At 49.3% G+C, this 14315-nt stretch overlaps 1 protein-coding gene across 1 annotated transcript in view; it reads right to left on the reverse strand.

Moving 5' to 3' along the window:
* Positions 1 to 2199: 2199 nt before the first annotated feature.
* nox5 (NADPH oxidase, EF-hand calcium binding domain 5) overlaps positions 2200 to 14315 on the reverse strand; it is a 17000-nt gene continuing 4884 nt past the window's right edge. Inside the window, exons 4-17 of the mRNA XM_063905085.1 lie at positions 13645 to 13855; positions 13329 to 13569; positions 13069 to 13222; positions 12549 to 12721; positions 9597 to 9779; positions 7298 to 7430; positions 6996 to 7126; positions 6540 to 6728; positions 5620 to 5664; positions 4579 to 4703; positions 4219 to 4303; positions 3760 to 3859; positions 2987 to 3153; positions 2200 to 2761 (exon numbers count right to left, since the gene is read on the reverse strand). Of these exons, the coding sequence (XP_063761155.1) occupies positions 2630 to 2761; positions 2987 to 3153; positions 3760 to 3859; positions 4219 to 4303; positions 4579 to 4703; positions 5620 to 5664; positions 6540 to 6728; positions 6996 to 7126; positions 7298 to 7430; positions 9597 to 9779; positions 12549 to 12721; positions 13069 to 13222; positions 13329 to 13569; positions 13645 to 13855 (2069 nt within the window). The 3' untranslated portion in view covers positions 2200 to 2629. The remainder of the gene's footprint in view (positions 2762 to 2986; positions 3154 to 3759; positions 3860 to 4218; positions 4304 to 4578; positions 4704 to 5619; positions 5665 to 6539; positions 6729 to 6995; positions 7127 to 7297; positions 7431 to 9596; positions 9780 to 12548; positions 12722 to 13068; positions 13223 to 13328; positions 13570 to 13644; positions 13856 to 14315) is intronic.

A 14315-nucleotide genomic window follows, 5' to 3' on the forward strand; every position in this document is an offset into this window, starting at 1 on the left:
AGTAAAGTAGAAGTACTCAGATCTTGTACTTGAGTAAAGTAGAAGTACTCAGGTCTTGTACTTGAGTAAAAGTAGAAGTACTCAGATCTTGTACTTGAGTAAAGTAGAAGTACTCAGATCTTGTACTTGAGTAAAGTAGAAGTACTCAGGTCTTGTACTTGAGTAAAGTAGAAGTACTCAGATCTTGTACTTGAGTAAAGTAGAAGTACTCAGATCTTGTTCTTGAGTAAAGTAGAAGTACTCAGGTCTTGTACTTGAGTAAAGTAGAAGTACTCAGATCTTGTACTTGAGTAAAGTAGAAGTACTCAGATCTTGTACTTGAGTAAAGTAGAAGTACTCAGGTCTTGTACTTGAGTAAAGTAGAAGTACTCAGGTCTTGTACTTGAGTAAAGTAGAAGTACTCAGATCTTGTACTTGAGTAAAGTAGAAGTACTCAGGTCTTGTACTTGAGTAAAGTAGAAGTACTCAGGTCTTGTTCTTGAGTAAAGTAGAAGTACTCAGGTCTTGTACTTGAGTAAAGTAGAAGTACTCAGATCTTGTACTTGAGTAAAGTAGAAGTACTCAGATCTTGTACTTGAGTAAAGTAGAAGTACTCAGGTCTTGTTCTTGAGTAAAAGTAGAAGTACTCAGATCTTGTACTTGAGTAAAGTAGAAGTACTCAGATCTTGTACTTGAGTAAAGTAGAAGTACTCAGGTCTTGTACTTGAGTAAAGTAGAAGTACTCAGGTCTTGTACTGAGTAAAGTAGAAGTACTCAGATCTTGTACTTGAGTAAAGTAGAAGTACTCAGATCTTGTACTTGAGTAAAGTAGAAGTACTCAGGTCTTGTACTTGAGTAAAGTAGAAGTACTCAGGTCTTGTACTTGAGTAAAGTAGAAGTACTCAGATCTTGTACTTGAGTAAAGTAGAAGTACTCAGGTCTTGTACTTGAGTAAAGTAGAAGTACTCAGATCTTGTACTTGAGTAAAGTAGAAGTACTCAGATCTTGTACTTGAGTAAAGTAGAAGTACTCAGGTCTTGTTCTTGAGTAAAGTAGAAGTACTCAGGTCTTGTACTTGAGTAAAGTAGAAGTACTCAGATCTTGTACTTGAGTAAAGTAGAAGTACTCAGATCTTGTACTTGAGTAAAGTAGAAGTACTCAGGTCTTGTTCTTGAGTAAAAGTAGAAGTACTCAGATCTTGTACTTGAGTAAAGTAGAAGTACTCAGATCTTGTACTTGAGTAAAGTAGAAGTACTCAGGTCTTGTACTTGAGTAAAGTAGAAGTACTCAGGTCTTGTACTGAGTAAAGTAGAAGTACCAGAGTGTAGGAATACTCTGTCACAGTGAAAGTATTCTAAATGTTCCTCCAGTGAAAGTAGAAAGTACTCTCCTCTAAATGTACTTAAAGTAGCGACAGTAAAAGTAGTCATTGTCTGATTGGTCCATTTCAGAATAATATCTCTGATCTGTTTTATAATGATTGATCAGTAAAGTGTTCTCAGAGCTGGTAAAGGTGCAGCTAGTTTGGATGCTTTGTATACTGCAGGGTAGCTGCTGGATTTACTGCAGGTGAACTACAGTCTGATTGAAGGGTCATTATATTCACCATCATTGATCAATTTTTACTTCTTTCATTCAGTCATGTTGAGCTAATATTTTAATTGAATTAGTGTACATTAGAAAAACCTATACTTTGCAAAGCAAGAGGCCACTCTTACATCGATTGGTTGTCCTTGGAATCCTTGGTTGTACCCATTCATTTTGGTCCTCTTTTTATTGAATTGTAGAAATTATGAAAGTATTATTTAATTAATTAAAAAATTCTTTAACAAAAGTATTAACAGCACACACACATTAATTGATGAGAAGCAGGGGAAATAAAAACAATGTTTATTGTGTTGTTATTTTCTATGGGTTTATCGCTCCGTTCATTAAGACACTTCTTTTCAGTAACTGTTTAAATCAAGTAATTTAAAGACAGAGCATCTCAATGAATACAAAATAAAAGGCTAGTGACCGTTGACCACATGTTGAAACCATCATAATATCAAACAGAGCTGCTTCCAGTGGATGACTGTGATGCATTCTGGGAAATGTAGTTAATAACTGAGAACACCAAAACGAGAAAGTTTAAGAAACATTTTATTAAGATAACGTGAAGGACTGCCAAATATCAGAGATAGAGGGACACACACACTCAATCACTCACACTCACTCACACTTACACACTCACTCAATCACTCACGCACACACACTCACTCACACACACACTCTCACTCACTCACACTCACACTCTCACTCACACTCTCACTCACTCACACTCACACTCACACTCACACTCACACTCACTCACTCACACTTACACACTCACTCAATCACTCACGCACACACACTCACTCACACACACACAGTCACTCACACACACACTCACACACATACACACACACACACACACACACACACACACTCACTCACTCAGACTTACACACTCACACACACACACTCACTCACACACACACTCACACACTCACACACACACACACACACACACATACACACACACACACACACACACACACACACTCACACACACTCACACTCACACACACACACTCACACACACACCCTCACACACACTCACACAGGAGCCTCAAAAGTTTTCCTTGTAGAAGTTGAAGGCGAAGCGTTCACACTGCGCCTTGATGAGTTTAGCGAGAGCAGGAGAGCCGCAGTAAAACACGTGGACTTTCCCTTTATTCTCCTCCGATATCTTCTGAAACACCTGAACACACACACACACACACACACACACATTTTAGCTTAGCGGTGGTGACGTGAGGTCATGTGACCGTGCTGTGGTTCCTCCATAGCCCAACGCTAACCAAAATCCCATTGGACCAGGGAGATGCTGCCTTCAGGGACTAGTAGGAACAGTCCTGATACCTCTCAATAGCAACCAATACTTTGCTCTCCTGTGGAACACACTGTCTGCACCACATGAGCTCACCTTGCCCCACTCTGGGCGGCCCGGCTGGGTTCTGGTCCTTAGGCCCGTGATTGAGTCCCTCTTCTCCTTCTTGGCCAGCAGGTCCAGCGCCATCTGCAGTCCGATGGCTTTCATGTCGTTCTTACTGAGCGCTGATGTCATGTACATGTGCATCTCCAGGAAGCGTCCTGAGGTACAGACAGATGTTCAGAACAGGTTCTTACGGTGGTGGTCTCGACCAGGTTCAGAGCCACCAATGGACATGTTGACACCCCAACGTTTCATGTCAGAGATGTACAGTAGGGGTCTCCAGGACATGCAAAAAGCTGGATGCTAACCTGCAGATGCTGGGACATTTACACAGTTAGCATCAGCTGCATTGGTAAACACATGCAGACAGTAGTCAAAAAATAGCTCGGACGATTTGGACAAATCTGGTTATTGAGGATGCTGAATCCATTTCTGCCATTTTCAGGATCTAAAATTGCTGTTTTGAGTCACCTTAAACTTTAAAATTGACCCAAAATTCACCAAAATCATCCCACAGGGAGAACAGATATGGCCATTTTTTGGTTAGAACTGAAGTTTTTGATCCTGAAAATGTCAGAAATGTATTCAGTATCCTCGATAACCTCCAGAACTAATCTGTCATTGTCCAAATCGGGCAAGCCATTATTTGACCATTGTCCACATGATGTCTTATTGTGCAACACATGCAGGGGAGCTTCAGGTCCTATGTGCTGGAGACCCTTACTCTACATTTAATTTAATCTTTTGAATGACTTGTTTCCAACCTTCTGGCTCCTCGTCAGCCTGGTCCATCTCCATGTTGGTCAGTAAACTAACAAACCATTCAAACGACTTCTGGTCTCTGTTGATCCAGATGAAGTCGACCTGCAGGATCCAGAACAGACCATGATCTAAGTTACCAGAATACTTTACAGTCTGATCGAGTCAGACCTTGTTCCTGCATCACAGCAGCTCCATGTGCATCATCAACAAGGACCGTATGACGACACGATACAAAGGAACAGATATTTAACCTGAGAACCATGATCCAGACCCTCTGACGGGCATCAGGTCTGGGACTAAACTCTGTGAGGATGAGGATCGTCTGGAACCAGAGGAGAGCCCCAGCCTGACTGTGTTAAACCCCGGGACCCTGTTTCTCTGATCTGATGGTAACAATTCATATCCACCGTCCAGGAGGTGTTGGGGTCAGAGATGATTCAGTATCAAAGGTTGAGCCTTACTTTGCGTAGCTTCATGTCGCTGTCCTTAAAGTTCTCGCACCAGGAGTATTTACAGCTGGGGCAGTTCTGCTTCCTCATGCGGTATCTGCAACACACACGCACGCACGCACGCACACACACACACACACACACACACACACACACACACACACACACACACACACACACATATGTATTTGAAAAACTTCATTCGTTGGGATCAGCGTTGCAGTGGAACGGTCAGTGTCTCTCTGGAGGGATCCTCACAGGGACCTGAAGTCTCTGAGCTGCAGTCATGAGGATCAGTTTCTTAACATTCATACCAGTTACCCCGTCCCACTGAAGCATGCTGGGAGATGTAGTACGGGTGTGTGATCTCACCGGTACATGATGCTCTGCAGGATGGAGGCGAAGGGTGTGATCCCGATACCGGCCCCGATCAGGACAGCATGCTCTGAGGCAAAGATCTGTCTGGTGGGGGTCCCATAGGGTCCGTCTACATAACACTGCCACACACACACACACACACACACACACACACACACACACACACACACACACACACACACACACACACACACACACACACCTTTTGCCTTTATACGGTAGACTCTGTTCTGTAGGCTGATACTTTCAGTGTGAATCTATACGCCTACTGCCTGAATCTGCTTTCTAGATCTGAACTTTTTGGGCCCTAATCATCTTCTTTTAAAAATCACACTTTTTGTCTCCCTATGTTTTTTCCTTTTGATTTTATTCTCAAACTTCAGATCATTTTTCCATTCTACTTTTTGGAATTATTTCTAAAAGTTGACTTTTACAAATTTTGGATTATTTAAAAATGTTCACTTTTTGATAAAACTTGTGGATCAGATGTTACTCCTGCCTGTAGATGATAAGGTATTGATCTAGGAATTTTGTGATTAAAGTCGGAGCTCCGAGAAAAAAACTGAATTCTGAGAAAAAAAGATAGAATCCTCAGAAACTGAGAATTCTGCGAATGAGGTCACAATTTGGAAAGTTGGGAAAATTCTGAAAAAAAGTCATAATTCTGAGGAAATGACATCACTGTTGTGCTAGATGTTCCTAGCTAATGTCATTATTACAGCTGGCTGCTGCTTCCTCGTTAGACTCCAGTACTGTAACGAGACTCTGTAACTCAGAAACATATCATCACTGGTATCCTACATTTCATAAGCACTGCTGCTACTTATCTACCTGAATGTCTACTCTGTTATAATGTTTGTTTAAATATAATGTGCGTGCCCTTTATCTTGCAGTGTTCGGTTTTACTTTGCTGTAAATATCTACATTTCCCAAGGAATTCTGATTTGAATGCAGATGTTAGAGATTAGAGACCAGATTTCCTCCTGTAGTTCACAGTTTCACACAGTGAGGATAACTCTTGGTGTGTCAGCTGACCTTGATGTTGCAGACTCTGTGATTCTCGCCCAGCTTTACAGGAACCTGCAGACGGAGGGACGGTCACGGACAGAGAGAACAGTAGATTAGTGTGAGATCAGAATCAGAATTCCTTTATTTGTCCCGCAGCGGAGTCAGAAGTATAGAGCAGATGATGTAAAGAAGCAGTATATGAGTGACCGGATAAACTAAAGAGGTGGCTGGCACTGTGGACAGATTGTAAGTACATAGGGTTAGGGTTAGGCATCTATATTTAAGGCCGTGCGATTGTAGCCTGGTCCTACCAGACTCTCGTACTACATTTCATTTGTACAGAGTCTGGGCACTCCCCAATGACACCTGTTTCTTACCTGAAGGCGGGCACTCTGTTGAAGTTTAACACTATTGGATCTGCCCAGTGCTACTCTGGATCTGCCATAACCAATTGCTAACGTTTGCTCGGGACGTATGCTCCTTCACCACTAACGGAGCGAGCTGGAAGATCAAACTTTTCCCGAACCCCGTGGGGAGGAGGGCCACAACATCACGGTCACCAACAAAACTCAGCAAACACTGTTTTTGCTCCGGCTTTAACTTCTGGATATTCGGCAGCGTTGCCACAACGGACCGAATGGCTTCTCTCGCATCTCTCTCTGCCCCATCGCTGAACTACATCTCAAACTCACGCACGACCTCAATGCCAAAGTTCTCAGCCTGTCCTCCACTAGCCCTCCCCGGTTTGACTGTCTGTATAGGAGCTGGGCTGCCGCTTAGACACCATTGGCTGCTGATCACAGCTCCCTCCCAAACCCTGCACACACCGTCCGAGGGAGAGTATAAAACCTGTGGAGGACCCTCAGTGGGGTCGAACCTCTCTGTGCCGTACAGACGTTCAGTTGTGGTGTGCTTACTCTTAAACTAATTAGTTAAGTGGTACTGACCTCTTTGAGGGGAGGAGCCTCTCCTCTCTCCGCCGGCTCCAGCCTATCAGGAGTAGGCTCCGCGGGGTCCGTGGGAGGTGTTTGGGGCTCTGGGTGCGGGGTCACTCCGCTCTGCCGGTACATCTTCAGTTCGATGGCCTCGTCCTCATTAGAAGCTACAGCTCCGTTACAGTCTGTAGAGCTGAACAGCTCCTGCAGAGACCCCAGAGGGAGAGTGTGTGTGTGTGTGTGTGTGTGTGTGTGTGTGTGTGTGTGTGTGTGTGTGTGTGTGTGTGTGTGTGAGTCTGTGTGAGTCTGTGTGAGTCTGTGTGTGTGTGCGTGTGTGTGAGTCTGTGTGTGTGTGTGTGTGTGTGTGTGTGTGTGTGTGTGTGTGTGTGTGTGTGTGTGTGTGTGTGTGTGTGTGTGTGTGTGTGTGAGTCTGTGTGTGTGAGTCTGTGTGTGTGTGCGTGTGCGTACCTGCCCCCCCCTGCGTCTCCTCAGGCTGGCGCTCAGTCTCTTGGGCTCCGGCTGCTCCTCCTGGGTTCTGAAGAACTCGTACAGGCGGTTGGTCCACTGACCCATGGAGCGGATGTGGAGCCATAGACTCTCTGCAGGTCAAAGGTCAGAGGTTCAGCTCTCTGTGTAAGAACACTGTGGTGCAGTGATGTGTTATTTCTGTGTTGGTCCAGGCAGCATCTCTCTAGTCCAGGTGGATTTCGCTAAGCTAAAAGCGGCTAATGTTGGGCTATAAAGGAACTACAGTGTGTGAGTGTGTGTACCTGACTGCTCGGGGGGGCTGCTGATGGTAAAGGGGTGCCACTCGTACTTGGCGATGGCTGGGATGTTAATGTAGACGTAATCTCCCGGTTTGAAGTGGAAGAACTGAGGACGTTTGATCACCAGGTGAGTAACCTGCACACACAGTAACATGGGAGAGTATTTAATAAAAAACATCGGATATCTACGGAGGCCGACAGGTGCAAACACTACGGCCAAACCTCCTCCACCAGGAGGAGCAGCTTCAGAGAGGACGCAGATATAGAAACTCAAATCAGAACTCATGCAGAAACACCTGCAGCAGCTCTTCAACACATGCAGCATCTAGAGAACATTCAGCAGAGGAAACATGAGCAGTTTACTGAAAGCTGCAGAAACCAAACGCTGCAAGAAGCTCCAACACAACGGAGACCAGGGGACACTAAAGAGAGACGCACACAGCTGGAGACCAGGGGACACTAAAGAGAGACGCACACAGCTGGAGACCAGGGGACACTAAAGAGAGATGCACACAGCTGGAGACCAGGGGACACAAAAGAGAGACACACACAGCTGGAGACCAGGGGACACTAAAGAGAGACGCACACAGCTGGAGACCAGGGGACACTAAAGAGAGACGCACACAGCTGGAGACCAGGGGACACTAAAGAGAGACGCACACAACGGAGACCAGGGGACACTAAAGAGAGACGCACACAGCTGGAGACCAGGGGACACTAAAGAGAGACGCACACAGCTGGAGACCAGGGGACACTAAAGAGAGACGCACACAGCTGGAGACCAGGGGACACTAAAGAGAGATGCACACAGCTGGAGACCAGGGGACACAAAAGAGAGACACACACAGCTGGAGACCAGGGGACACTAAAGAGAGACGCACACAGCTGGAGACCAGGGGACACTAAAGAGAGACGCACACAGCTGGAGACCAGGGGACACTAAAGAGAGACGCACACAGCTGGAGACCAGGGGACACAAAAGAGAGACACACACAGCTGGAGACCAGGGGACACTAAAGAGAGACGCACACAGCTGGAGACCAGGGGACACTAAAGAGAGACGCACACAGCTGGAGACCAGGGGACACTAAAGAGAGACGCACACAGCTGGAGACCAGGGGACACAAAAGAGAGACACACACAGCTGGAGACCAGGGGACACTAAAGAGAGACGCACACAGCTGGAGACCAGGGGACACTAAAGAGAGACGCACACAGCTGGAGACCAGGGGACACTAAAGAGAGACGCACACAGCTGGAGACCAGGGGACACTAAAGAGAGAAGCACACAGCTGGAGACCAGGGGACACTAAAGAGAGACGCACACAGCTGGAGACCAGGGGACACTAAAGAGAGACGCACACAGCTGGAGACCAGGGGACACTAAAGACAGACGCACACAGCCGGAGACCAGGGGACACTAAAGAGAGACGCACACAGCTGGAGACCAGGGGACACTAAAGACAGACGCACACAGCTGGGGACCAGGGGACACTAAAGACAGACGCACACAACGGAGACCAGGGGACAATAAAAAGAGAGACGCACACTGCTGGGGACCAGGGGACATTAAAGAAAGACGCACACAGCTGGAGACCAGGGGACACTAAAGAGAGACGCACACAGCTGGAGACCGGGGGACACTAAAGAGAGACGCACAAAGCTGGGGACCAGGGGACACTAAAGACAGACGCACACAACGGAGACCAGGGGATAATAAAAAGAGAGACGCACACAGCTGGAGACCAGGGGACACTAAAGAGAGACGCACACAGCTGGAGACCAGGGGACACTAAAGGGAGACGCAAACAGCTGGAGACCGGGGGACACTAAAGAGAGACGCACAAAGCTGGGGACCAGGGGACACTTAAGAGAGACGCACACAGCTGGGGACCAGGGGACACTAAAGAGAGACGCACACAGCTGGAGACCAGGGGACGCTAAAGAGAGACGCACACAGCTGGGGACCAGGGGACACTAAAGAGAGACGCACACAGCTGGAGACCAGGGGACACTAAAGAGAGACGCACACAGCTGGAGACCAGGGGACACTAAAGAGAGACGCACACAGCTGGGGACCAGGGGACACTAAAGAGAGACGCACACAGCTGGAGACCAGGGGACACTAAAGAGAGACGCACAAAGCTGGGACCAGCGCACCGGATCATAAAGCTGGACATCTGTCTCTGTTTGTCAGTGTATCTGAAGGTTAGCTACGTGTGTGTGTGTGTGTGTGTGTGTGTGTGTGTGTGTGTGTGTGTGTGTGTGTGTGTGTGTGTGTGTGTGTGTGTGTGTGTGGCACCTTGGAGGGCAGCAGGTTGACCTCCACAATGTAAAGGCCTCCTATCCGAGAAACCGCGATCCCCACGATCTTCTCCAGCAGGAACATTAATCCCGGAACCACAAACCACTTCCAGAAGTTTGCACAGTGCACCATGAGCAGAGACCACACCCACACATAGGACAGGTGGGACCAGTAAAACACCTGCAGGACGACAGAACACACACACTTTTATTAAAGTTACCACACCAAGCTTTATTAAGTATAGGGTTTTAACTAATAGAGTGCCCCCTCATACCTCAGAGTGTCCCCTCGTACCTCAGAGTGTCCCCTCGTACCTCAGAGTGTGTGTCCCCTCGTACCTCAGAGTGTCCCCTCGTACCTCAGAGCGCCCCCTTGTACCTCAGAGCGCCCCCTCGTACCTCAGAGTGTCTCCTCGTACCTCAGAGTGTGTGTCCCCTCGCACCTCAGAGTGTCCCCTCGTACCTCAGTGTCCCCTCGTACCTCAGAGTATCCCCTCATACCTCAGAGTGTCCCCTTGTACCTCAGAGCGCCCCCTCGTACCTCAGAGTGTCTCCTCGTACCTCAGAACACCCTCTCATACCTCAGTGTCCCCTCGTACCTCAGAGTATCCCCTCATACCTCAGAGTGTCCCCTTGTACCTCAGAGCGCCCCCTCGTACCTCAGAGTGTCTCCTCGTACCTCAGAACACCCTCTCGTACCTCAGTGTCTCCTCGTACCTCAGAGTATCCCCTCATACCTCAGAGTGTCCCCTTGTATCTCAGAGCGCCCCCTCGTACCTCAGAACACCCTCTCGTACCTCAGAGTGTCCCCTCGTACCTCAGAGCGCCCCCTCGTACCTCAGAACACCCTCTCGTACCTCAGAGTGTCCCCTCGTACCTCAGAGTGTCCCCTTGTACCTCAGAGCGCCCCCTCTTACCTCAGAGTGTCTCCTCGTACCTCAGAACACCCTCTCATACCTCAGTGTCTCCTCGTACCTCAGAGTATCCCCTCATACCTCAGAGTGTCCCCTTGTACCTCAGAGCGCCCCCTTGTACCTCAGAGCGCCCCCTCGTACCTCAGAACACCCTCTCGTACCTCAGAGTGTCTCCTCATACCTCAGAGCGCCCCCTCGTACCTCAGAGTGTTTCCACGTACCTCAGAGCGTCCCCTCGTACCTCAGAGCGCCCCCTCGTACCGCAGAGTGTCTCCTCGTACCTCAGAGCGCCCCCTCGTACCTCAGAGCGCCCCCTCGTACCTCAGAGTGTTTCCACGTACCTCAGAGTTTCCCCTCGTACCTCAGAGTGTTTCCACGTACCTCAGAGTGTCCCCTCAAACCTCAGAGCGCCCCCTCGTACCTCAGAGTGTCTCCTCGTACCTCAGAGTATCCCCTCATACCTCAGAGTGTCCCCTTGTACCTCAGAGCGCCCCCTCGTACCTCAGAACACCCTCTCGTACCTCAGAGTGTCCCCTCGTACCTCAGAGCGCCCCCTCGTACCTCAGAACACCCTCTCGTACCTCAGAGTGTCCCCTCGTACCTCAGAGTGTCCCCTTGTACCTCAGAGCGCCCCCTCTTACCTCAGAGTGTCTCCTCGTACCTCAGAACACCCTCTCATACCTCAGTGTCTCCTCGTACCTCAGAGTATCCCCTCATACCTCAGAGTGTCCCCTTGTACCTCAGAGCGCCCCCTTGTACCTCAGAGCGCCCCCTCGTACCTCAGAACACCCTCTCGTACCTCAGAGTGTCTCCTCATACCTCAGAGCGCCCCCTCGTACCTCAGAGTGTTTCCACGTACCTCAGAGCGTCCCCTCGTACCTCAGAGCGCCCCCTTGTACCGCAGAGTGTCTCCTCGTACCTCAGAGCGCCCCCTCGTACCTCAGAGCGCCCCCTCGTACCTCAGAGTGTTTCCACGTACCTCAGAGTTTCCCCTCGTACCTCAGAGTGTTTCCACGTACCTCAGAGTGTCCCCTCAAACCTCAGAGCGCCCCCTCGTACCTCAGAGTGTCTCCTCGTACCTCAGAGCGCCCCCTCGTACCTCAGAGCGCCCCCTCGTACCTCAGAGCGTCCCCTCGTACCTCAGAGCGCCCCCTCGTACCGCAGAGCGTCTCCTCGTACCTCAGAGTGTCCCCTCGTACCTCAGAGCGCCCCCTCGTACCTCAGAGTGTTTCCACGTACCTCAGAGTTTCCCCTCGTACCTCAGAGTGTTTCCACGTACCTCAGAGTGTCCCCTCAAACCTCAGAGTGTCTCCTCGTACCTCAGAGCGCCCCCTCGTACCTCAGAGTGTTTCCCCGTACCGCAGAGTGTCTCCTCGTACCTCAGAGTGTCTCCTCGTACCTCAGAGTGTTTCCTCATACCTCAGAGTGTCTCCTCGTACCTCAGAGTGTTTCCTCGTACCTCAGAGTGTTTCCTCATAGCTCAGAGTGTCCCCTCGTACCTCAGAGCGCCCCCTCGTACCTCAGAGTGTCTCCTCATACCTCAGTGTCTCCTCGTACCTCAGAGTGTTTCCTCATACCTCAGAGTGTCTCCTCGTACCTCAGAGTGTTTCCTCATACCTCAGATTGTCTCCTCGTACCTCAGAGTGTTTCACCGTACCTCAGAGTGTCCCCTCATACCTCAGAGTGTCTCCTCGTATCTCAGAGTGTTTCCCCGTACCTCAGAGTGACCCTCGTACCTCAGAGTGTCTCCTCGTACCTCAGAGTGTTTCCCCGCACCTCAGAGTGTCCCCTCGTACCTCAGAGCGCCCCCTCGTACCTCAGAGCACCCCCTCGTACCTCTGAGCGTTTCCTCATACCTCAGAGTGTCTCCCCGTACCTCAGAGTGTCTCCTCATACCTCAGAGTGTCTCCTCGTACCTCTGAGCATTTCCTCGTACCTCAGAGTGTCTCCCCGTACCTCAGAGTGTCTCCTCATACCTCAGAGTGTCTCCTCATACCTCAGAGTGTCTCCTCGTACCTCAGAGTGTTTCTACGTACCTCAAAGTGTCCGCTGCGTCGTACGAAAGTGCTGGAGCAGAGCACCATGAGGCTGATGGCCATCTGCAGGACGAGCCCCGTCAGAGAGGCCGCTCCCCCCACCCAGCCGATCCCCGGACGCGTGGTCAGCAGATATTCCCAGAGCTGGAAATCCCCGCTCTCCGACAGCTTCACTGAAACACAACAAATCAAACGTCTTTACTCTGACACTGAACGCCTCACAGTCAGTTGCAGTTTGTCCCATTAGTCTTTATCACTCAAAAAGACAGAAAGACCTGGAGGAAGAGCACAAAGCAAACTCTGATCTGATCCGTCATCAAATGCTGCAGACATTTCTGCAGAAAGAGCATTATATATAAATATAATAGCAATTGAACTGAACTGTTTTCCTGCAGTCTCAGAAGGAAGACCCTTCAGATAATCATCAGGAAAACAGAGCAGCTATCTGACGGTGTGACCAGCATGAGGAAAGGTTAATGTTATCATTGTGCAGGTGAGTGGAGGTGGTGTGGGTCGGTACCGAAGTTGAAGACGTGCGCAGTGGTGTGCATGAGCGTGAAGACGAGGATGGCGTAGCCCACGATCTGGTGCAGTAGGATGTTCTGGTCCAGAGGCAGAACCCGCACCACCCAGGTCGCCCGCAGCCAGGTGAGGAAGCGCCGCAGCATCAGAACCTGCAGTTATATAAATACGTACTGGTCATAATGGGTGGTGCTCCTGCAGGTCGGGCAGCAATGGAGCTGCGGCCTAGGCGTCACAACGGTGTTAATAGAGCAGTACCATGATGAAGGTGCAGTTGAAGTTGAGGCACTGTCCGCAGCCCTTGGCCAACATGAACCAGCCGCCCCCCTCCTGGTGCTGCATCACAGCCCCAAGGAACAGCATCAGGTTGAGGAAGGCGTACAGAACCAGGAAGAACAGCTTCCTGCTGTTGTTCTGCCAATAGGCCCTGGTCAGGTAGCGGGGGGCCCCACGCCTCCTCCGGGGGTCCGCAGCAGGGGGCTTCAGCCAGTTTGCAGCACTAACAGAAGGAACAATAAATAAGCACCACTGAGGAGTAACCCCTCGGGGAACCTACTGTATAATAAAGACTGACCTGATGGTGAGGTTCTCCATCACCTCGGGGAAGTTCTCCAGCTCCGCCTTCAGCTCCTCGAAGGTGATGGAGCCGCTGTTGTCTTTGTCTGCCGACTCGAACAGCGCCAGTGTCAGGTCGTCCAGCTTCTCCTCCGGCAGAGAGATGGCGCTCTCCCGCAGACACGACTTCAGGACGGTGCGCAGCTCGTCGGGGTCGATGGAGCCGCTGCCTGCAGCAGCACACGCATTAATATTCATCACTGTTGGGATTATTGTAGGAGCCATGAAACGTACTCTAGATGTATTTTGTTTTAATACCAATTAGGGTTTGTACTATTTCATGTTTGGTTAATGGTTTGTATTATTATTATCGTTATTGTTAGGCTATAAGATATTATTGTGTGTGTGTGTGTGTGTGTGTGTGTGTGTGTGTGTGTGTGTGTGTGTGTGTGTGTGTGTGTGTGTGTGTGTGTGTGTTTGGAAGAGAGGGTGACGACAGGGTCGTTGTATTTGTTGTTGACCGTATGATTACCTTGATAATTATCATAATTTCTTGTCGATCGTCTCGTTCTTTCATGAAATCACATTATTGTACACCTCATTTTTGATCTCAGTAAGCCTTTGTTTTGATAGCTTGTCACACATTTGCGACCAGGCCCGGCCTCGGCCTCTCAGAGACTTATTGGTTTT

Source organism: Eleginops maclovinus, chromosome 2, assembly GCF_036324505.1.
Source record: "Eleginops maclovinus isolate JMC-PN-2008 ecotype Puerto Natales chromosome 2, JC_Emac_rtc_rv5, whole genome shotgun sequence".
Classification (NCBI taxonomy): Eukaryota; Metazoa; Chordata; class Actinopteri; order Perciformes; family Eleginopidae; genus Eleginops; species Eleginops maclovinus.